At 35.7% G+C, this 24,740-nt stretch overlaps 3 protein-coding genes and 1 long non-coding RNA gene across 4 annotated transcripts; 2 read left to right on the top strand and 2 right to left on the bottom strand.

Moving 5' to 3' along the window:
* LOC309484239 lies at nucleotides 1–6,540 on the bottom strand. The gene is made up of 4 exons (XR_014200765.1): nucleotides 6,026–6,540; nucleotides 4,431–4,530; nucleotides 4,110–4,320; nucleotides 1–139 (listed from the first exon to the last, which is right to left on the bottom strand). It is a non-coding gene; the product is annotated as an uncharacterized lncRNA (long non-coding RNA).
* Nucleotides 6,541–8,521: 1,981 nt separating this feature from the next.
* mrpl51 (mitochondrial ribosomal protein L51) lies at nucleotides 8,522–11,802 on the top strand. The gene is made up of 4 exons (XM_082151034.1): nucleotides 8,522–8,689; nucleotides 8,859–8,923; nucleotides 9,053–9,160; nucleotides 10,964–11,802. The coding sequence occupies exons 2-4, from the start codon at nucleotides 8,860–8,862 to the stop codon at nucleotides 11,158–11,160; spliced, it is 369 nt and encodes a 122-aa protein (XP_082007160.1). The 5' UTR covers nucleotides 8,522–8,689; nucleotide 8,859; the 3' UTR covers nucleotides 11,161–11,802.
* Nucleotides 11,759–16,614, bottom strand: tfpt (TCF3 (E2A) fusion partner). The gene is made up of 6 exons (XM_082151033.1): nucleotides 16,377–16,614; nucleotides 15,865–16,089; nucleotides 14,572–14,642; nucleotides 12,968–13,037; nucleotides 12,696–12,830; nucleotides 11,759–11,936 (listed from the first exon to the last, which is right to left on the bottom strand). The coding sequence occupies exons 2-6, from the start codon at nucleotides 16,087–16,089 to the stop codon at nucleotides 11,862–11,864; spliced, it is 576 nt and encodes a 191-aa protein (XP_082007159.1). The 5' UTR covers nucleotides 16,377–16,614; the 3' UTR covers nucleotides 11,759–11,861.
* Nucleotides 16,615–16,680: 66 nt separating this feature from the next.
* On the top strand, nucleotides 16,681–18,556 carry ndufa3 (NADH:ubiquinone oxidoreductase subunit A3). The gene is made up of 4 exons (XM_082148838.1): nucleotides 16,681–16,719; nucleotides 17,786–17,857; nucleotides 17,955–18,032; nucleotides 18,380–18,556. The coding sequence occupies exons 1-4, from the start codon at nucleotides 16,710–16,712 to the stop codon at nucleotides 18,469–18,471; spliced, it is 252 nt and encodes an 83-aa protein (XP_082004964.1). The 5' UTR covers nucleotides 16,681–16,709; the 3' UTR covers nucleotides 18,472–18,556.
* Nucleotides 18,557–24,740: the final 6,184 nt, after the last annotated feature.

A 24,740-nucleotide genomic window follows, 5' to 3' on the forward strand; every position in this document is an offset into this window, starting at 1 on the left:
CGATGTCTGGGCTGGACATTGATGTGGATTTGGGCTTCGCTCTCTTCTTCTTGGTCCTGCTGTGTGTGTTTCTGCTGGTTACAATGGTGCGTTGTGCTCAGATGGTTCTGGATCCGTACAGCTCCATCTCTGCGTCAACCTATCAGGAAGAGATGGAAGAGGAGGGATGAAGGTTCAATCAATGGATGCATTAAACTTGTGATGGAGGACAATTGGATTGTAGCAAAGCTGTACACAGACAATCTAACCCTCAGACTCTTGGATTTCTCTTGGAGCTCAGCCTGGAAAAGGGATCGGAGTTGCATTCTGCCAATCATCGAGCACAACTAAATAAATAAAACTGATGTGGCGGGCTGACAGGGGAAACATGCAGTGGCTCACTGAATATTATTTTATTTTTGGTTCAGTGAGTCTTAACTGTGTGAACTGTTGTGCCGTGAAACTCAAAACCACACGGATGGATCTTGTTACACTTTTCCAGGTGATCACATGGCAATAATGAAACTGTGAGCTTTCCTCACATAACTAAATTTGAAACATTTGATATACTTTGAATAGAGTTTGAATAAGAGGGAATTAGTTAATGTGCTACATGCAACATGCGTTTATTTATGCATGTTGAAAGGCAGCAAAATAATAAAAATGTTTTATTTAAAAAAAAAGGTGTTATTCAGTATTTTTAAGGTGAGGTATTACAATGAATACAGTCTTTTCCTTTTCTTTAATCAAAATTAAACTACCATATATTATGATGCACATAAAATATGATCAATAAACAAAAATTATATATATATATATATATATATAGTTAATTGTTCACAAATATTTAAAAGGAAAATATGTAAGATTTTTTTATTTGTTATATATTTTGTTGATTTGTGTACGTACTTTATCCCAAATGTTTCCACCAATGTTTAAATCCAGAGAAATCAGCTACTTTAACCCGTGTCATTGCGTCGCCAGTCAATGAATGACTGTAGCTCAGTGGTAAGAGCATTGCGTTAACAACGCAAGGTTGTGGGTTCGATCCCAGGGGATTGCACATGCACATACCTATGTATAAATGTATAGGATAATGCAATGTAAGTCGCTTTGGATAAAAGCGTCTGCCAAATGCATAAATGTAAATATAAATTAGGTGAGCAACTGTTTGGACACCTTTATCGACAGAAAACAAATAATTGTCATATAGCTCAACACTGTTTTGTCTTATTGTTTGAATCTCTTGTTTTCTTGATTTACAACGAGGAACATGTTTGTACCTAAGTAAATCAGACAGCACTTTTTGTCAAGTGGCTCACAGCATAACCAGAAAGAGCTTTTTTACACCATAAAATGGTTTAAAATTAATTGCATGCTATTTAGCAACAGAAGTCATCTAGCTTTTATTAATATGATATTATAATTAGTGGTCGAAGATATTGGATTTTTGATGGCCGATATCTTAGAGAGCAGGGTGGCCGATATAAAGCAGATATATGTGTATGTATTTATGTAAAAATGAACGTGTTTACACACGCGATTAATTTCAGTTTAACGCTTTAAAAATATTTTGCGCAATCAACGCAGTATCCGTTTTTTTTTCCGTTATCCTTTGGCTAGCATTAATATATGATCACGTTCTTTTTCAAGCAAATAAATGAAGTGAAGTCTTAAATGTACGTAAAGATTTGTGAGAAAATAGGATGTGCGTCAGGTCTTAAAGTGACCTAATTAAACCCGCAGCTGTAATGTGTCATTATGGATAACCAAGAACAAAAGACAGCAAATCACTCACTGCTCTTGCCTGAATAACGTTTGTAGCTTTAAGGAGGATTAATCTATATTTAAATGATCATTTATGCAGTGCAGACTGTACATTTTTTGATAACTTTATTTAATTTCTGTATATATCCTGCAAATATTATGAGATCTAAACATCATTGGTTCTAGTGTGTCAAACACTGTAACCTTGTGTTATTTAAATGATATGATCTTATGTATGTGCGTTGATCAGTGTTAAGAAAATAAATGTCTAAATTGGATCGTTTGAAGGATGCACTCACCTGTCCATCTCTTAATGGCTTTTACAAGTCAGGATGGGCAAGTGACAGATGCTTGGCAAGGTTTGATGGTTCTTCATCAGTTTTATAAGCAAAATAATTCCAAATTTCACTTCTACTGCCCTCTTTACTGCCCATAGTTTTGGTCGTGTTGAGTGAGATTCAAACTCCTTTATCTATTTTGTTCCTCTACGGTTTCGCGTCAGTTTGGGTAGAGCACTTCGGAACAGCAGCATACACCGAAATGAGCAAAATCATATCATCGTATCGTCTGAAATAAAAGATATACTGGTATGTTCCCAGTTCTGGTACACCACACAACCGGAATGAGAAGTGCGCTAGCCAGACGGGATTTAAACTAGGGATGCACCGATACCGGTATCGGGCCCGATAATGAATTAAAACACTACGATAACTGGGTTGGGTATCGTTTAGGGCTGTGCTGGTAAACTTGTGGCTGAGTAGCAACGGCGGTAGTCCACCAAAACCAAATTTTTTGTACGTGAATGATGTTTTACGTGAATATTATGACACAAGTGAAGCACAAAGCTTTGTTTACAAAATAAATAATAGATAGGTTAGTAATTAAATGTTACATTGCAGCCATGGAAACATTTGGATTCATGCCGAATGAGAGGTGCGTCACATGAGCCCATACATTTACGCTTTCTCAGTTTTGTATTATGTTTTGCGATCTGTTCACCAGATTATCAGCGAATTTAACAATATTCCATTGGACATGGAATATCTTGTTTCTTTTCCCAAATCTTCACTCACGTCTCGACCATTTTCGCAGGGGATTATAAATGTTTTTGCTTGTTATTATGGTACGGCGCGTCAAGTTTATTTGTATAGCGCATTTCACACACGCTTGGGATTTTAGCTTCGCTTTCTCAGGCAGCACAAAATCAAACATAGCCTAAATGTCTTGACACTGCGGAAGATAAAATACGCTCTTCAGACCTTTTACAACGAGTGTCAGTTGCTTGAAACATCAGAAGAAGACATGAAGATATTAGAAACCACTGGGCTAGATGACGCATCTTTGTCGGGAAATATAAAGTGAATGTTTTTTTTAAATAACATGTAACTTTCTTATATTATTTAGGTTACCAATATTTACTGATATTTATTTCAATGTTTTACATGCTGTAGTGTGGTGTTTCACTAACCGAAGTGCTAAAATAAACACGTCTGTTACAAAATGGAGGTTTAGCCTCGTTTATTTAATTTTTTATATTTACAGAAAATCTCTCACTGCTCTCCAAATATTCACTGTGCTGTTAAACTAAAGATAAAATATGATAGAGCAATATTATGAACAGTGAAAGTAACAGTAGCTCCTACAGTACATTATAACAGGCATAAAATTAGGCATGAAAATAACTGAAGGAACTGTCAATTTGCTAAGTCAACTAATTTGATTAATATTATTTTGGTTTCAATGCACAATATTTAAAAAGATTAAAAATTAAATGAAAATACAAGTATCAATACTCTGTATCGGCAAGTAAAAATAAAAGTATCGGTATCACTCGTTCTGAAAAAAGTGGTATCGGTGCATCCTTAATTTAAACTTTGTCGGCTGGAGACCCAAGTTTGGTTTGAAGAGGAAAAACGTACCAAGCACAATACACTCTCACCATTCCTGATATCTAACACACACTCACAGCGTTCGGCTGATCTTGCGGCTGTCAGAGCAGAAACGAAAGCTGATGCTCTCCGTATGTTTTTCCATTGTCTTCGGTCGTGTTCATAATGTAAATTGCGTGAGCTTATTTTGTCCTTTAGATCAAAAGATCTGAAAAACACATACGTTTACCCGCCCATAGACCCTCCCCTCGGAGAAATCAGGACAGAAGTGATCGGAAGTGGACGGATTAAAACACCAGGTGTAAATGGTTATGTGTCTCTCTCATCTACTTGTGATCCGATCGACCAAAACGCATCTTAACACCAGGTGTAAACAGGGCCTCAGATGCCCTGACATTTTTCAACATCTCTGAAGTTTTAGTGATAACCTGTTTACATCTAAGTAAAACTAATCGCTACCAAATATAGACTTACTTTTCTCTGTCCTCTTGAGTGATATCAGGCTCATAGGTGTCATCTGACGATTATTTTGAGGTTCATGTTGAGCTGTCACTGAACGCGCTGTCTTCCATGCGTGCCCTTTTAATTGGTGTTGATGTGAGACGTGGAGGTTCGACACTTGTGCCAACATTATCGGCGGAACAAGCGATGCCAATAGAGTGGCTTAAAGGCTTCACTTGAATCGCTGAAATTTTCAACACACACATTTGACAATCAAACCCATGAAACAACACAAGAATACTATTCCCAGCTAATGCAATGAAGATAAACATAGCTAGAAGCCTGTAACTTTACCTTTACTCCGTCTTTTCAGCTTCTGTGTTACTGTTTGGATCGAGGCACTCTTCTTCAAAGATGGTGCGTCACATTGACAGGCCACATCTCTGGTTAGGGGCTGTATAACAGGAATGGTATTACAGTATGATATGGGTACAATGCCACAAATAGATGATGTGCATGACTGCCAACTTTTGAGTTCAACTTGGAAGTGAGAATTATTCCTAAGTGGTGGGGTTTACCGTTTTTAGAAACAGATTTTACGATTCGATTCATAAGCTTACGATTCGATTTCAAACTTGATTCAATGATCGATTAATTTGTATACAGTACATATTAAGTTTTTTCAAAGAAATAAATCTCTCAACTATTTTTTTAAAACTATACAGGGAACTCTGTTGGTACATTATTAAAGGTCAACATTAACAACTGATGTGTGTGTGTGTGTGTGTGTGTGTGTGTGTGTGTGTGTGTGTGTGTGTGTGTGTGTGTGTGTGTGTGTGTGTGTGTGTGTGTGTGTATTAAATTGTAGGCCCCTTTTTTATAATAACATCATAATAGTAACATTTTAATGAGTAAAACATAATATGTAATATAATGCACATAATTAACAAAATACTCATCTTTACATTGTTCTCGATAACTATTGAGTTTATGATTGATTGATTGATTGATTTTATTTATGGATCAAACCGGTACAAAACGAAGAAACAGTAATCCAAAAGGATAACATGCAAAAGTAAAAATACTTATTTCCAGCATGGTCCTTGGTGTTACACACAGTTAAACAATAAACAGAAAACACAGTAGACAAGAGGAGGGTAAAAAAAAAAAAAAAACATCACATAAAAATAAATAAATAAATAACACTGTAAAGACTCTGCAAATTATCAATAACTAATTTACCCTGTCCCATAAATGTTTTTTGACCTGTGATTTAAAAATTCCTCTTGATGATAGGAGTTTTGTAACAGTAGGCAAACTATTCCATGCCATGATACCAGTATAAAAAAAAAGAATTTTTAATTGCATTTGTAGCTCTAGGAACTATGCAAGAGCGGATGCTGGCCCTAGTATTATAGCCATGCTGCGTATGGACCATGTTTACATTAGAGCATAAATATTTGGGGGCATGACCATTAACAATGTTAAACATATGATTTAACTTAAGTTGTTCTACTCTTAGATGTACAGGTAGTAGACCAGCTCTTGTAAACTCCTCCCTACCTATATGAGTACGGGAGGGTACTTTTATAGGTACCGAATAACATTGTTTTGTAGCACTTGGAATTTGTTTTTAAATTTCGCAGTTAACTCAGAAAACCATGCAGAGCAAGCAAAATCTACCTGGCATTGAATCAGTGTTGATGCCAATAATTTCTTTACAGAGGAATCAAAAAGCTGTGTCTTACGATATAAAAACTTTAACTTACAGGCACATTTGGCTAAAACCTTTGCTGCAATGGCTTCACCTTTAAGTGATTGATCCAATGTTAGACCCAAATATGTAACACTTGATTTGGATACAATTTCAAACCCATTACACATCACCTTTAAATTATTTGATTTCATATGGTAATGAAATGGCTTGGTTGTTGTGTAGTTTCACTTACCACCGTCGAACTTTGTGGGGAACCAATTGTGTAGACTGATGGGACAGCCGTGTCTGTTAATGACAGATATCTCACAAACCCCATTTCGTGTTCGGTCCAATTCTTGAAGCATTCGCGCGTGAAGTGCTTCGAGCACAGCCGCGACCTCTCTGATATCGCTCCTTCCCCGAAATGCAAAAAATCTAGCCATCGGGACCGCAACCAGGGGATTTTAGGGATTGGGAAAAGTGTTTCGGGAGAGCCACCACAACCAAAAACGCACCTCCTCGACATCTCCGCTTGTCGTCATGCTTCGTTTTTCGCGCGCTCGCCAGTCAAACTGACTGACGTCATCAGAGCACCAGAGGGGAAGTGCATTTTCAGCTTTTGATTAAAGATTACGAAAACAAACAAAATGTCGGTTGACTTGCATGGATGATTTGTTTACTACAAAACTAGGCTGCGTTCCAGTCCAAATTGTCATGCCCTTCACTCGCTAACTCCCCCCCGTCTCGTTCACTCGGATGTACGTCATTGCTTAAGTTGCACGAGTGCCCACTACTGGCGGGAACTGCAGGGACGTCCTGATCATAGACTGTAAAAAAAGATGGACGACGCCCATTCGCTCTCTTCCATTGGTCCTGACCGTCCTGACCTAAGCCCTTGATCACTTGGAATCAGCCATGGAGTTAATTTATTATAAAAAAAAAAAAAAAAATCCATTTAAGAATTTGTTTAATGCAGTATCATTATTACACTTAAAAGAACTGCATACAATTTAGTTAGGCATGGACAAGATTTGCCCGATGCAGAATCCCTCTTTTACCATTTGAAACATTCAGGTCCAGTGGTTCGACTGTTTTATGTTGGAGAAGAGGATGTTGATGCCTGGGTACAAATGATGGACTTGCAAGAAGTGCAAACACACCATAAAGGGAACGATGAAAATTCATCAAGTGGTGAGCGCTGAACCCAGCTGTCTAAAATACAGAGACAGAGACAAGTTGTTTCTGCCAGACTGAAAAGGGTGTGTATGATTGTCCATGTTATGCACTCCAAGAGGAATCTCTTTGCATGAAAAAAAATGAAAATCTTGCAACAACTGAACAATTGTCATATGATTGTTCACTTCGTCCAGGGGTCATAGAGAGTAAACACATTGGACAGTGTGTTCTTAATTACAATGAACAGCCATACCCTGGTATCATTCAGGAAGTGGAGAACCACAACATCAAAATCAAATGTATGCACAGGAATGGCATAAACACGTTTTTTTTGGCCAAGCCCCAGAGATGACATAAATTGGTACAGTGATGATCAGGTGATTTGTTTCGTCCCAGTGCTGCTACCGGTCAACAAAAGGTCTGTCAGATCAACCATGACATTTGGGAATACCTTCAAGAACACTGAAATCTAAAACAAAAAAAATGGTGATACTGATAACAACCAAACCACCTTTAGGCACACTGCAACAAACAGGCCCAGCCCTTGAGCTGTTATGAATGTTTTGTGTTAAATACGGTTGTGGATACATGATTTATTCACTGAAGATGTTGTGCATTTGTTTTTGTTTTTGTTTTTTGTGTTAAATAAGTCAGTGGACATGTTTTATTCAAGAATTTCAGATTTTTTTATTCTCTATTGAAACAGATCACACACTGTGATTGCAAGCACAATCCATTGTGCAGACAATTTTTGAGAAAGTGAGAAACAGGTTGCAGGTTGTTTTAATTATATTTTTTAATTCAGTTTTTCTCTAAATGTTCTTTTATCAGAGTAGATACTTCTTGTAATCTTACTCAAGATGAATTTCATTATTTTGCTCAATAAACTTTTAATTGTTAAACCTTTTATGCAATATTACGTCTGTGGTGTTACGTCAAAACGTATCTGGAATTTCTTTCCTTCAGTGCCATTTAATCTTAAATTTTATGTTTTTTAGACTGTAAAGTGGTTTTAATATTTTAGAATAAAGACTATCAAGGTAGCACAGACCATTTTTCCTGCCTTTTTTAGACACATAAAAAAAAAAACAATGAAACTGAGTCCCTAAAGTAATTTATGTATTTAGTAATTATTACCTAAAGTTGCATATCCCTGCTCATTTTAGAACATACCAAAATTTGACTTCAAATATTGGTAACACCATCGACATAAGTGGTTGTTTCACCAGTGTTTGATTCAAATTATTTAAAAATCTAAATGTTATTAAGCTTCCATTTTAATGGAGATAGAATATTAAACTAATTTTAAATGCATAGCAATACATTTTATTAAAAGAAAACAAACAAGCATTTTTACATTTTCTGCCTCTCATTTGCCACCCCAATTGAAGAATGACCATGTTTAATGTTTAATACAGACCATGTTAATGTTCAAACACTTGCTAGTGGAGGTTGAAAAATATTATAGAAAGTCGAATTTACATACAATCAAACTCATTACTTACGTCTGTGGTGATTATCATAAACAAGAACAATCATAAACAACAACAAAAATATTCTTCATTAAAAAATTGACTTTTATTATGAAAGACGTTAAATGGCTGCTGTGGTAGTGCGTACACATGGATAACACACCAGCATCGCTAGATTTACCTGGAGGATTTCCGAAGTTTTAAAGTATTTAGCAGCATCCAACTGTGGTTTGAAACACTTTCTAACTTCCAACGCGGATTCTCTGAAGGTAAAGCGCGTTTAAAGACAGATTGAGTTGAGCACGCGACAGGATCTAATGTCACTGTGCTCGCGACTGAAGGTCATGATTAGAAGAGCTTCAGGAACACATTTATCACACTATCATTGATGTAGATGTAATGCTTGAGAGTAAATCTGCGTTGTAAATGGTTTTGCAGCATGTCTGTGTTTGGAGGACTGTTGAGTCGCGCGGGGACTTTCTGCGCGAGACACTTCAGCACAGGTAGGTGTGTGTGTGTGTGTGTGTGTGTGTGTGTGTGTGTATTCTCCATTCATTATTAAATCTGATTGATTGTGCATATTGTCCTCCTGTTTAATATGAGTAACATGATGCATGTCCTGTATCACACAGGCACTTGTGCTAGAATACGAATGCACGCCATTCCCAAACTGAAAGAGGTGGATCGATGGACGGAGAAGAGAAGCATGTTTGGAGTTTATGACAACATTGGGATATTGGGTGAGTGACTTATTTACACAGTGATACTGTGTGTTAACCCTTAATTTATTGCTGTTTGTGAAATGGTGTTCGTCTTTGTATTTCTATAAGAAATGGTCCTTCGTAAAGTTCAGTCCTTTTAAAAATGGTTTTATAAATCCTCATCCAGTATTCATGAACTACTGTAAAAATGTGGTGTAGGAACACTAGAACTCACTTTCACCATTTTGCCAATATTCAGTGTGCATCTTAAAATGTTAATATTTGCTCTCAAATTGACTAGATTTCAAACTTGTAATACAATTAAAAAGAACACATTTTTATTATATGCATGCACCAAAATAACAATGTACAGCAAAAAAAAATATTTACAGGTGATTTATTTACAATTATTTTATATGTACCCACTTAATAAGAGCTTAAAATGCCCCACAGGAAGTTCCGTAAACTTGGAATGATGCAAATAAATCATTTGTATTCTGACCTGATTAAATTTGACTCCTAAACATGAATGGCTCTTCCGAGCTCTAATGGGTCTCATTTAGCTATCAAGGTTTAAATATGAAACGCGATTAAAATATTTGTCATCTTTTGTGAAAAGGATTGAACCCAAAACTGGGCAACCAGGATGGAAAACATAACACATGGACAAATATTGCATTAAAATCATCACAATGATTTAACCATTTTCTAATTATTCTATGTAAATAGAACTTAAAACATCCTCCTTATTATAAACAAACCTTTTATTTAATCAAGCTTCAAAAACAACTCGTTTTGATATTGGGGGATCTGTGTATTTGCATATGAAATCCTCCAGATCAAGACATTGAGGAGTAGTTATACATCATCACACCATAGGCCCCGCCCACTGGCGTTCAGTCACTTAAAGGGATAGTTCACCCAAAAATGAAAATTATCACATAATTTACTCACGTTCAAGCCATCCTAGGTGTATATGACTTTCTTCTTTCAGCCAAACACAATCGGAGTTATATTAAAACATGTCCTGCTCTTCCAAGCTTTATAATGGGAGTGAATCGAGTGAATGGAGTTTTTGAAGCTCCAAAAATCGCATCAATCCATCATAAAAGTAATACATACGACTTAAAGGCCTTCTGAAGCGAAGCGATGCATTTTTGTAAGAAAAATATGGCTTCCAGTAAAAGCCGTACGTGAGTCTAGTTCCGGCGGAAGAGTGACCTCTGACCCGACGCATGCTTTGTCTCTAAATGGTTTTATATGGATAATGTTTTCAAAACACTTACTCCTGTGTCATCATGGGTCAGAATGAATGTTGGAAATATTTTTTTGCACAAAAAAAAAAACAATATACGGAAAAACTATTATTAACATTATAAGTGAACATATTAAAATAATTGGTAACACTTTACGACACGGTTCATTAGTTAATGTATTAATTAACAGGAACTAACAATGAGCATTACATTTGTTACAGCATTTATTAATCTTTGTTAAAGTTAATAGAAATACAGCTGTTAATGTTAGTTCACAGTGCATTAACTAATGTTAACAAATACAATCTTTGATTTTAATAACGTATTAGTAAATGTTGAAATTAATATGAACTAAGGTTAATAAATGCTGTAGTCGTATTGTTCATTCTTAGTTCTTTAACTAAGGTAGCTAACTAATGAAACTTATAGTAAAGTGTTACCAAATAATTTAAAAGATGTCAGGACCCCTTTAATCTCATTTTACACTATTTGTCTTTCTACTTTTGGACCAGCATTTGTATAGGGAACTGCTCTATTGTTTCCACAGACAGTGGTGTAACGCTGTGCTGACTGTGTTTGACTGCAGGTGATTTTAAAGCCCACCCTAAAGACCTGATCAAAGGGCCGGTGTGGCTCCGAGGCTTCAGGGGAATAGAGCTTCAGCGTCTCATCAGGAAGAAGCGGATGGTCGGAGACCGGATGATGACGGAGGACAAGCACATCCTGGACAAGAGGATCAGCTTCTTGTACCGCCGGTTCAACAGATACGGCAAACACAGATAGACTGAGCGACAGCTGGTGTGTGTGTGTCTCCTTCATTTGTATCCATGTGAAGTTCATTTTGTGTCAAAAGCTGCAGCTCTGTTTATTAAACCGTAAAAAAAACCACATCTTTGTCACAATGTCTTCATTACAAAAGATCAATGTCAAGGATTGAGATCAAATGTATGGAAGCTTGTTTCTGGGTAATCTCAGAAGATCTCAGTTTAGACTTTGACTCACAATTCCAATTTTGTATCTCACAATTCTGAGGGAAAAAAAGTTTGGATTGTGAGAGATTTTTTTTTTTCTTCTCAGAATTGTGAGTTATAAATGTGGAACTGTGAGCACAAAAAAAATCTGAATTAGGAGATTAAAAGGTTGCAATTACCTTTATATTTGTAAGTTTATAGATCACAGTTATGACTTTTGTTCCTTGCATAATCTCACAATTTATGACTTGCAATTCCAAGTTTGTATCTCACAATTCAAAAAAAAATAAGAATTGTAGGAAATAAACTCTGAATTCCACTCAGAATTGCTAGGAAAAAAGTTGCAATTATATTTCTTTTAATCCTGTGGCAGAAACAAGCTTACCTAAAAATGCTCTAGTCTACACTAATTTACTTATAAAAAAAATAAAAAAATTCTCATTCAGCTCCCCCCCCCCAAAAAAAAACCAGTTGAGTGATTTCCTGTAAGTGTGTGGAGGTTCTGCTCTGGGATCAGTGAGAGAGGGAACTGGGACTGGGGAATCCGGTGAACGGACCCTCTGTAATGACCGGAGTCTCCGACTCCATCTGTGGGGGAAAAACACAACAACACGCATCTTAATATTGTCACTATAATGGTGTTTGCTAAGGCAAGCTGATCATAGTTGAGGTCGTGGTTCTGCAGCATTTGTTCAAGTGACTCCTCAAATCACGTGTCTTCAGGAAGGTGTGATGTTTTAAAATGGAAGAGTTATTGGAGATGTACGTCCCCTTTCTAAAGTGTCCCCTCTAGAGTGTAATATTACCTGCAGACACTACCATTGAAATATTTGTGATCAGTATGATGATTTAAAAAAAAAAAAAAATTCTCAGAAAGGATGCAATAAATTGATCAAAAGTGACAGTAAAGACATTTATAATGTTACAAAAAAATTCCATTTCATATCAATGTTCTTTTGAACTTCATATTCATTAAAGAATTGGTGAAACATTAAATGAATCATGGTTTCCACAAAAAGAATATGAAACACAACAAACAACTGTTTTCAAAATTAATAATAAGAATTAGAATGATTTCTGAAGGATCATGTGACACTGAAGACTGGAGTAATTATGCTGAAAATTCAGCTTTGATCACAGAAATTAATTACATTTTAAAATATATTCACATTGAAAACAGCTGTTTTAAATAGTAATAATATTTCACAATATTGCTGTTTTTACTGTATTTTTTAATAAAATAAATGCAGCCTTGGTGAGCAGAAGAGACTTCTTTCTTACCGACTCAAACTGTAATCTGTCCCAGGATTATATTCTTTAAAAAGATCTTGGCCTGGTGTTTTATACCTGTGCGTCTCTCTCTCTGTCCTTGGGAACGCGATGCCTCTTTCTCTTGGGTCCACCTGCGGACTGAAGAGCAAACGCTGGAGAAGAGCCGTCTTCATCACCGGCGAGAGCGGCATCTAAAGCCTTTCCTTCATCCTGTTTCAACACATCAAGTGTGTTTAGTGTAGTTACAACAAATAGAGTTGAATTACTTTCAAATAAATCCGATTTAAAAGCCGAATCCGAATCAGGTGTGAACACAGCTTTACGTTAAAGCAGTTTTGGTTCCTCACCTCTAGTGGGATGGTGAGCTGTGCCGTCCTGTAATCATCTCCATACGAGTCCAGAGTCTTCATCAGAAACCTGAGCACACGTGAGCAGATGTTACGTTGTGTTAATATGAATATGTTATATTGTAATATTAAGACACTACCAAGTGACAGGGTTCTCTTTACAGCATTCGTTAGGAGAGATTTTTTTCCTTAAGAAAAATACCTGAAATATAACAGAACAGGTCCTATTAAGCCCTTTTATGAAGTCTTGATTTTGTTTTTGGGGTGTACTAGACTATATTTTCATGCTTGATTGTTCAAAAAACACATTATATTTCACATTATTTCAGCACCTCTCTCCCCAGTCTGGCTCGAACATTGATTTCGATGAAGCCCCGCCTTCCGAAATATAAAATGTGCTGTGATTGGTCAGCTGGCCCAGTGTGTTGTGATTGACAGCGCCCTCCATAACTGAGAGCTCTTCTCTAGTGTAAATTGTAACGATGTCATCAATTTCAAATCAATTAGAGCTCGATTCAGACAATGATAACGAACATTTCACGTTTTCACGGGACGTTTCCGAGTGGGATGATTGTTTTAGGTAATTTTCTTATAGGCCTACATTATAGATATGATGTTATCCATCATTTAATTGTGATATTTGTTGAAAAAACTAAAGTTCGTCAGCCTCGGGAAGGTCAAACAAATGAGTTTTGGAAAAGGAGTGGAAAAAACTGTCTCTCTTTGACATAGCAGCAGCTCAACCAGGCCTCGTCCACTTTCTGCAGATTCCGTGAGCGGGGAATGGGATTATTTAAATGAGGAACACTGTGACATAAGATCTGGAAAAAACGCGTTGCTCAAACAGCAACATTGCACACTAACGGTGAAAAAGTGAAAAAGCATATTAGGACCCCTTTAAATAAATAATACATACATTTGCGGATATAATCAGCACTAGCCATTGTTGGGCTGAATTTATATTGGACTCATGGACATTTAGTGATAAATGCCTTTTAATTCTTGCCACTTTATTTTTTATGTTGGGAATTTTGTATTTGTGAAGAATTTTCACGAAGAAATGTTTTTAATAAAAAATCAATAAAAAAGACAGAATCATTAGATTAATTGAAAAAAAAAAAAAAAGATCATTAGTAGCAACCTTAGTTATTATTATTATTCCATTTAGTAATATGCACTGGTGTTTTTATTTTTTTGTAAAGAAAAGGGTTAGGTGACAGGAAAATTGACATCTTCATCCTTTATTCAAATATTAAGATTTTATAAGCATATTGTAGTCGATTGTTTTATTTGTGATAACGCAATGAAACATGCCAAATTGTGCAACATCATTTTGGGCCAGCCAGGCTGTCATACAAAGAAATTATGAACATGCAAAAACGAGAGAACAAACCAAATATTTTAAACTGATTATGATTATTTAAATTCATAATTTGATGTTTTAATTGAACGTGTAGGGTAATTAAAAACAAATATCCCCTCCGGACTCACTCTTAGCCACTGCTTTTATTTATCCTTCAATACCATACTCATGGCAAACTCAGGAGTGATAACGTTTAAAATAACCATCACTAGTGTTTCTTTCTAAAACAAAGTGCATGTACCTTCTTTCTTTCCTCAGTCTGCGAGTCAGTCTTTGGACCTGGTGAAGGCGTCCCAAAATCTTCTCATTTACCTGAGAACGTGTTCATAGGACTTTTAGTCAAGAAGAATTTCACTTAAATGTATAGATCAGCCCAAAATTAGAAATCAATTACCATTTACACACATTCACATCGTTCCAAATCTGTGACACATTTTTTTTTTTTCCATGGAACACAAAAGGTGAATTTCTAAAGAATATCCTGAGCACAATTTAAAAAAATTCCACTCAAAACTTACCTTTTGTGTTCCCCAGAAAAAAAGAAAGTCATATACTTGGGTTTTTAATCTTTTATATGCCACGGACCCCCAAATATGATCATCCCTGTGTGAGGGACCCCATCCTGAAACATCACAGGCATCTAGCTATTATAAACACCCTATTTAGACATTGATTGTACTGTTACATGTATTATGTATTTATATATTTTTGTTTACTTTTTGATTAAAAGAAAACTACTATTTTTATTTTAATCACTTTTTTTAAAACTTATTTTAATATAATTTATTTATTTACTTATTTTAAACTTATTCTTTATTAGAATATTTGGAGAGATTGTATTTCCTTAAGCAAAATATGAATATAAATATTAAATATATAGAAATATTAAATACATAATAAATAAAAGGCATCTATTATCAAAAAAATATTAAAAATCGAAAATTATTTTCTATTAAGTTACATAACTATATACAGTATATACACATACTCCCTATAGTAATGTTCAGTTCAATGTATTATTTATTTTAATACATTTTTGTTTATTTGTATTAAGATAAATAAATAAACATTTTGATTAATCTAATTTAATCTATACTACAATTTTTATTTTAATCACATATTTTACATTTATTTTAATCAAATTTATTTACTTATTTTAATCTTATTATTATTATTGGAGAGATTTTATTTCCGTAAGAAAAATACCCAAAATATTAAATAAATAAAACAAAAAAAATTAAAAGGTTTTTAGTTTCAATTAAGTTACATTGCATCATATATATATATATATATATATATATATATTCTACGCACTGTACTGTAAAATGTATTTTATTTATTTATTTTTGTAATTTATTCTACTCAATAAATAAAATCACCAACTTTTTATAAATGTTTTTCAAAATTCATTTTTATTCATTCATTTATTTGAATCTAATTTATTTATTTACAGTTTTTCTCGTCTTTTCCCCGGACCCCAGTTTGAAGCCCCTGCTCTACACCACCGTTTAGGGCAAATGCAAAAGCGGTTCACCTGTTCAATCTCTTTGCACCTCTTGCTGAGAGCTTGATACTTGCTTTTGTCCAGCTCTCTCCTCTCGTCTTCCCCGTCCTGTGCGGGGCCGGCAGGGGCCCCATCATCCTCCAGGAGCTCACTGCCGCTGGGGCCCAGCTCCACTCCACCCGTCTCCAGCTCCGCTTCCAGAATGTGACCCCCAAACAGTGGAGGTAAAGCCAGACCTGAGAAATCCTCCATCATCTGAAGCACATGAACAAACACAACGGTTATTTGTCTTACATACACAAGAAGTGATGTTCAACAGATGCACAGTGCATTCATCATGAGTGCACCTTCTCACTCAATATTTAGTTTGTACAATAATATTACAGACCAAGCATAAACTGCATGCTTTTCTAAGACCTATACCCACATGTTCAGCAGTGAATAACAGTTCAGCTTGTGAATAAGCTAATGTAATTTACATTATTAAAAACTGTTAGTTTTAGCAGTTTTACTGATTGGGTTAGATTCAGCTCTGTACTCACCTTTAGTTAGAGCTGTTATAAAGAGCCGCACATGATGTCCGTTTCTTGTAAATACTGAAGGTATCTTTTGTACTCCGTTCCGTCTACATATAATTTAATCGATTCATCCAACCAAAGCATGTATTAGCCTATGTTATATAATAAAATAAAACTAAAAACCTTCATTTTTAGCTACATTACAGCTCTCAAAACAACGCCATATCTAACATAAGACGCGTTTTAAACACGTAATTGACCATTGAGCCAATCCAGAGCGAATGCGTCACAAATGTTTTTTTTATTAAACTACATTTCCCATGATGCCTGAAGCACAGGAGGACTACAGAAGCAAACATGGCGGGCAGTAAGTACATTTTGCGTGTTAGCCGCTTGAAACATGACATGTTTTACTGTAGTTCAGTTCGATCGTGTTGTACAATAACAGAATCAATAGGGAGTTGAGGAGAGGTATATAAAATATTCGTGTAGTAAAAAACAATTAATGTATAATGTGCGAACACGAGAATGACCTTGGTCTCATACTAGCTGTGGTTTTCCTTGCTGTGTTTTAAACATGAATTTATCGATTTATATCAATATGAGAACTTATATTTGTTGTGCACCTATGACTCCTTTAGAAATATGACAAAATGTTTATTTTTTTGTTTGTTTTCGATACCACGGTATTCTCTAAATATATTGCCATAATTCAGCACTACTGTCTGTTGTATTTACACTACTGGTACACTACTAATAATTCATTTTTTTTATAGGTCTAACAATCATTTTTTAATGTTTTTGAAAGAAGTCTCTCCAAGGCTGCATTTATTTGATAATGCAATAATAATAATACTGTATAATACTGTGAAATATTACAATTTAACAGCTGTGCTGCTTCATATTTTTGCGGAAACCGTGATACATTTTATTTTTCAGGATTCTTTAAGGAATAGAAAGTTAGAAAATAGAATAGAAAATAGAAGTGCAGCAGTTATTTAAAAAAATTAATCTTTTGTGGCATTAATGTGTTTACTGTCACATTTGATCTATTTAATGCGTCCTTGACTCCTGCTGAATAAAAGTATCAATTGCCTTTAAAAAAAACAACTTTTGAATGGTGGTGTATCACAGTTTCTAACAGTCCTTTAAACATTGTAATGCACAATATTACTGTTTTTGATCAAATACTGCAGCCTTGATGACCAGAAGAGACTTCTTTCAACAACAAAAAACTTTAAAAAAGCATAATTATTCCAAGTGTTTAACCTGTAATCAAGTACCACAGTATTTTCATATAATGTCATTACTGTACCATGTCAAGTCAAGCACTGTAATCAAATGACATTAAACAGCACAACCAAATAAGCACGCCGCTTGGCCCGGTTGTGTCTGCTATGGCAGATCTGTGCATTTACTCTTTCTTTCTTTAGTTGGCAGGTTTTTGAAGAATGCTTGGAATAAAGAGCCTGTGATTACAGTTTCCTGTGGACTCGGACTGCTGGGTGAGTGTGAGATTAATGCACATGATCGCATTATCAGTGTTCGTCTTCCTGCTTTATGAATCTAACATATATATTTATTTATTTATTTTTCACTCAGCTTGTATTCTGCCGGCTGTGAGCCCTTTAACAAAGTACACAGGAATGATGAACAAAGCTGTTCCGTTTAATTATCCAGGTATGTTATTCTTATACACAGTGTCTATATAGTTCAGGGCAGTTCTATGTGGGTGTTTCTTCAATTAGAGAAATGTTTTAATATATTTCAGATATTGTAAACAACAAAGTAATGTTGTTATTTGGTTATTATCAAAGAAATGAGAAGAAGAGGACTTCTCTTCCACTTCTTTAGGAATCCCCATTTATTTAGCAATAACATTTGCTGTATGTTAAATATATATTGTAGATGATTCTCAGTCATCTGTGTTGAAACGCTTAAGCTCATGCATATGCAGTTAGCTTAGTTTAACATGTCATCATCTGCCTGTTAGTTTGATCTTTTTAATCATGTTTGACTCTCTTCAGTCCCGGTTCGAGATGATGGGAACATGCCAGACGTCCCAGCGCACCCTTGTGACCCACAGGGGAGAAGCCTGGATTGGCTAAAAAACCTGTGAAAAACCCTTCAGAATCCTGTACAATCCTGAATCCAAACCCTTCTTTACTTCTGTCTCACTAGATGAATAAAAGCTCTTTATTTAATTATCTTGTTGTTGTTTTTTATTGATATTTTAGCCTTTACAAAATAGACTTGCCATATCTGGGGCCTGTACCATGAAGGTAGCTGAACAAACTTAGGGTTACAGGATTGGTTTTGAGTTGACAAAACCAAACCGATGCAATCAGGCTTTATTGGTACCATGATGCAGCTCATCAACTCTCTCTGTCAACTCAGGCTTTGATCCTAAAGCTATGATTACTCCACGCGCGCGTGCACATAAAAGAGTGACGTCGACACTGAACAACCAATCGTGGGTAGAGCGAGAGCGATATATTTTTCCGCGGAGGAGAAAGAGATAATCATTCAGAATTACGATGAATTTAAATATGTATTCAAGCTCAAACCAATACGGTCTCTGCTGCCAAAGCAAGAGAAGACTGTTGGAGAAAGATTGCTGATTGTTAATGTGTAAGTTAAACAAATACGTTCTATATTTATGTAAAATTATGTATATATATATGTGTAGCCTATATGTGTAATATAGCCTATAGCCTATTTTTATAATATATATAAAAAAATTGCATATATGTAAGAAAGATTAATATTCATTGATTTTTAGATGCAACCCCAAATCCAAATGTTATTGGCAGCAGATAAAGACAAATTATAAAAATATAATTCAAAGTGGTGATATTTACAACAACCTTTTATTACTTTTGTGAACATTTAATCACAAACACTTGTTTGCAGCAAACAGAAATAAAGAGTTAAATTCAGTAAACCAGAATACACTGTGGCGGAGGAGTTGGCTCTGAGTAGGTAATAAGGGACGGCTGATTATGGATGTGATTACATGTGCTGTACTATCTGACCCTGGTGCTGGCTCCTCTAAGCAAGTAAGTATGTGCAATACATTACTACTTTTTAAAAGTTAAAAGCAGTAGAGGGAAATACAGTGTCCCTGTTGAAGCCAGCACACATACACACAGTCTATTATTTATTAGGGTGGAGGAAATGATGAAGACACTCTGTCTGTGTGTTCTCAGACAGTTGCTGGTGTGAATGCACTGGGCTTTTTATTATGGCAAACATTTGAATGTGTGGCATAAAAAAGGGACTGGCCCTTACACATCTCTTTTATTGTAGGATTTTTCACAACCTGCCCCAGAAACTGAGGCCTCTACCTCAATGTGCTTCAGAAGAAATGTGTAAGGATTTAAAACACTTGACATAAATTACAGTCAGTCCTGTGTTTGTAGGAAGTCAAGGAACTTTTTGTGATTTGATGAGCCTCCAGAAAACTTGTATTGATCATGTTTGTGGTGGAATTATGTTTCAGGTGGAAACAGACTCAGTCAGGGCCCTGTACAAAAGGAGTCTTGAACTAGACTGCACACTAAAGGAGACTTGAACTAGACTGTTCACTAAAGGAGCTGGACTGTGAGCTGAGGAGGCTCCAAAAAAAAAAATTAAAAAAAAATTGGAGATCAAACAGCTGGATAAAACTGATCTCAGTATGTGAACTTATTTAACCAAGTAACACTTTAGTATGAATATTTATTAATGCAACTTTGTCTTGCTCTCTTTCTCCCTCCCATTCCACAAAACCAATAAAACAGTTTGAGACCTATCTGCAGTTTCAATGTGCTTTTTATTAAGTGTAATATTGTATGGTGATTGCATCTACATCTGCACCAGCTGGGTGGGCTGCTCTGGTGACTCTGAAGCGCCGAACAGTTGAAATGTGTCTTTAGGATGTCAAAGGTCATCTCTATCTTCACTCTGGTTTTACTGAGGGCCACATTGAAGCTGTGCTGTGGCCCTGTCTGAGGGTCATGATAGGGGGTTATTGTGTAGGTTTTTCTATCTCAGTTCAAATTAAGTGTTTTGTACTGTACCAAATTTAACTTGCTTTCCTCAAAGCGCTGACACAACAAAGACTCACGGAAAATTGAGTCAAGCACTGGAGCCAGGCCATTGGCATCCAAACTTGTGATCATACGTTCATGACCACCACAAGTCGTCTGCAGATGAAATGTTTAGTAGATCATTGTTAAATCTGTTATGTTACTATTAATTTAAAGATTCATATCACAGAAAATAATCATCTCACATATTCACATCATCTCTACCTGAACAGTAAGGCTGTGATAGGACTTCCTATTAACATAATCTGCCTCATGTTCCCCTAGAGCAGTGGAGATTGGAGCAATAGACTGCATACATGTTGCAATGACTCTAGGGAATCCTATCATAAGATTAACAGAATAATAATAAAAAAAGATTTAAAATAATTCTTAATATACATATTACTTAATACATATAATTTTGTGTTGTATACAATACATGTATTGTATAGTACATTTGTGAAATTTGCTTTTTGAAAGAAAAAAAGAATGTGTTCATGTGATGTCACAGTTTAATTATGCAAATTAGGCATTATCTCATTAAATATATGTACGATTTTGCATATATTTTCGGTAGATGCAAAATTATTTTTTCATTTTGTTTACACACAAGATGAAAATAAAAACTCTTTTTTTGATTAAAATGTCACATAAATCAGGCCAGGAATGATTTATTAACAAATCCCTCTGAAAATATCTTCAGAATACTGCTAAGTGTATAACTGGAAAGTTTGGTGTACATAGGTGCTACATAGGCTGAGATGTTTCTACTGGAGAATGACAAAAAACTCATTTTGAGAAAACGGCAGTTAAAGATTTAAATAGCTCTAAATGAGATTTCGTCGTTAGCTTTAAATCCCCCTTTGGACATTCACAATTGGTTACTGATAGAAAGGAAATGCCCATATTTGGGTTACATAGTGTTGTGCAGGAGACTCAGAGCTTCACAACGGCCCCCGGACCTCCCTAGAGGTACCAAGCTCCACCAACAGAATGAATTGTGGAAAACACATTAGGCTATATGATGATCTACAAAAAAATACACATTTTTCTTATCTTATTATTAAAATACATTATTATGATTTTACCACCTGAGCCACATTTTAAGGCAGGAAAACCCTGAAATAGGCAATAGGCTTCTTGTAAAGGTATTACTATTTGCACTTGGCGATCACGGTGGGGATTGATATTGTAGTGGACCATGATGGTCATAGAAGAAGTGAAGGAGCAGTACAGTACCCCCCAATTATGGTGGGGTAATTCGCACTCTGCCTCAGAGAACATAACATCAACCAGTTTTATGATGTGTGGCACATCGAAAAAGGTTTTATTCAATAACATAGATTTATAAGTGGGTATAATATGAAAATTAAGAAATTGTGACAGTTTATAGGCATATCACAAATATTTAGTAGTCAAGTCAAGTCAAGTTAAGTTTATTTGTATAGCGCTTTTCACAATACAGATTGCATCAAAGCAGCTTCACAGTATTAAATTAAAATAATACAACAAAGTTTGTTTCAAGGGGAATTTATTGATTGATAAAATTAAATTAAATATCCCCAACTGAGCAAGCCAAAGGCAACAGTGGCAAGGAACCGAAAAACTCCATCAAGTGACCTAATGGTGTCCTAAAACTCCATCAGGTGCCTTAATGGAGAAAAAAAACCTTGGGAGAACCCAGGCTCAGTCGGGGGCCAGTTCTCCTCTGGCATTGGATAGAGGCCGGATTGTAGTTTGAACTGTAGGATTATATAAATGCCTGGCTGAAGAGATGCGACTTTAATCTAGTTTTAAACTGGGAGAGCGAGTCTGAGCAACGAACAGTATCAGGAAGACTATTCCAGAGTTTTGGAGCCAAATGTGAAAATCCTCTCCCTCCTTTGGTGGTTCTGGATATCCTAGGTATGACCAAAAGCCTTGAATTTAGTGATCTTAAAGAGCGCGATGGATTATAGGGCGATAGAAGATCCGTTAAATAGACTGGAGCTAAGCCGTTTAGGGCTTTATAAGTCAGTAGCAATACCTTGTAATTAATACGGAACTTTATAGGTAACCAATGCAGTGATGATAAAATCGGTGTTATATGATCATATTTTCTTGATCTCGTAAGAACTCTAGCGGCGGCATTTTGGACTAACTGTAGCTTGTTTATTGAGGATGCAGGACAACCAGCTAATAAAGCATTACAGTAATCCAGTCTCGAGGTCATGAATGCATGAACTAACCTTTCTGCATCAGAAACTGATAGCATATTACGTAGCTTAGCAATGTTTCTAAGGTGGAAAAAGGCTGTTTTTGTAACATATGAAATATGATTTTCAAAAGACAGGTTGCAATCGAGTATAACACCCAGGTCTTTTACTGTAGAGGATAAAGTAACAGGACATCCTATGATGTTAAAGTTGTATTGTGCGAGGTTTTGTGGGCGGTTTTTTGAACCGATAAGTATTACCTCTGTCTTGTCTGGATTTAATAAAAGAAAATTACGCGTCATCCAATCTTTTATATCTTTAACACACTCTGTCAATTTGGAAAATTTAGCGTTTTCATCCGGCCTTGATGAAATATATATTTGAGTGTCATCAGCATAACAATGGAAACTAATTCCATGTTTCCTTATAATATTTCCAAGTGGCATCATATATATTGAGAATAACAGAGGGCCTAACACAGATCCCTGCGGCACTCCATAGTTTACTGGAGTTATGATCGATTTTTCTCCATTTAAATAGACAAAATGGTAGCGGTCAGATAGGTATGATTTGAACCAGCTTAGTGCTTGTCCTTGAACACCAGTATAATTTTGTAGTCGATCTAAGAGTATTGTGTGATCTATAGTATCGAACGCAGCACTAAGATCAAGTAAAACTAGTATTGAGATACAGCCTTGGTCAGAAGCTAAAAGTAAATCATTTGTGATTTTAACGAGCGCAGTTTCAGTGCTATGATGCGGTCTGAATCCAGACTGAAACTTTTCATAGATATCATTTTGTTGCAAGAAAGACCCCAGTTGAGCGGACACCACTTTTTCTAATATTTTAGACATAAATGGAAGATTTGAAATGGGTCTATAATTTGCTAGATTATTATGATCTAATTGTGGTTTCTTAATGAGAGGTTTTATAACTGCCAGTTTAAATGTTCTTGGAACATGACCTAAAGATAAAGACGAGTTAATAATATTGAGGAGAGGCTCTTCCACTACAGGTAACACTTCTTTCAGTAGTTTAGTTGGTATAGGATCTAATAAACATGTTGTTGTTTTAGATGAAGTGATAAGTTTATTTAACTCTTTTTGTTCTATAGTTGTAAAGCACTGTAATTGTTCTTTCGGGGTGATAATTGAAGCTGAATTATAAGGCGCGATTGAAGATTGAACGTTTATAATTGTGGTTCTGATGCTTTCTATTTTCTCAGTGAAGAAGTTCATGAAATCATTACTACTGAACTGTAACGGGATATTTTGTTCGGGTGACGTCTGTTTATTTGTTAGTCTAGCCACGGTGTTAAATAGAAACCTTGGATTGTTTTGGTTGTTTTCTATTAGTTTGCGGAGGTGCTCAGCCCTGGCAGCTTTTAGGGCCTTTTTATAACGTGACATACTGTCTTTCCACGCGATTCTAAAGACCTCTAAATTAGTTTGTTTCCATTTACGCTCTAAAATACGGGTTTCTCTCTTTAAAACATGCGTAGTATTGTTATACCATGGTGCTTTATTTTTCTCTCTGACCTTTTTTAATTTAATAGGTGCAACCACATCCAATGTTCTAGAGAGAATGGTGCTCATAGTGCTAGTTAGTTTTTCTAGTTCATCTGTTTGTTTGGGTTCAGGCAGCAGCTGAGACAGATTAGATAAGCAATTTGAGAAATTATCTATGGTGGATGGGAGGATTGTTCTGCCTGGTTGATAACGCGACGCCGCATGACATATTACAGCAGTACGTAATATGCAAGTTACCATGTAGTGATCAGTGACTTCATCACTTTGTGGAATGATATCTTTATCGGTTGGATCGGTTCCATGTGATATAATTAAATCGAGTGTATGATTAAGACGATGAGTTGGTCCGGTGACGTTTTGCTTGACCCCAAATGAATTTAATAAATCTGTAAACGCAGCTCCTAACGCATCATTTGGATTATCTACGTGTATGTTAAAATCTCCAACAATTAATGCTTTATCGACATTGACTAATAGGTCTGAGAGAAAATCTGCAAACTCTTTTAGGAAATCAGCGTAAGGCCCTGGCGGTCTATATACGGTAGCCAAGGCTAGAGATAATAGGGATGTTTTTCTAACATCTAAGAGCGTAAC

The sequence above is a fragment of the Leuciscus leuciscus genome (assembly GCF_965113295.1).
Source record: "Leuciscus leuciscus genome assembly, chromosome: 20".
Lineage (NCBI taxonomy): Eukaryota > Metazoa > Chordata > Actinopteri > Cypriniformes > Leuciscidae > Leuciscus > Leuciscus leuciscus.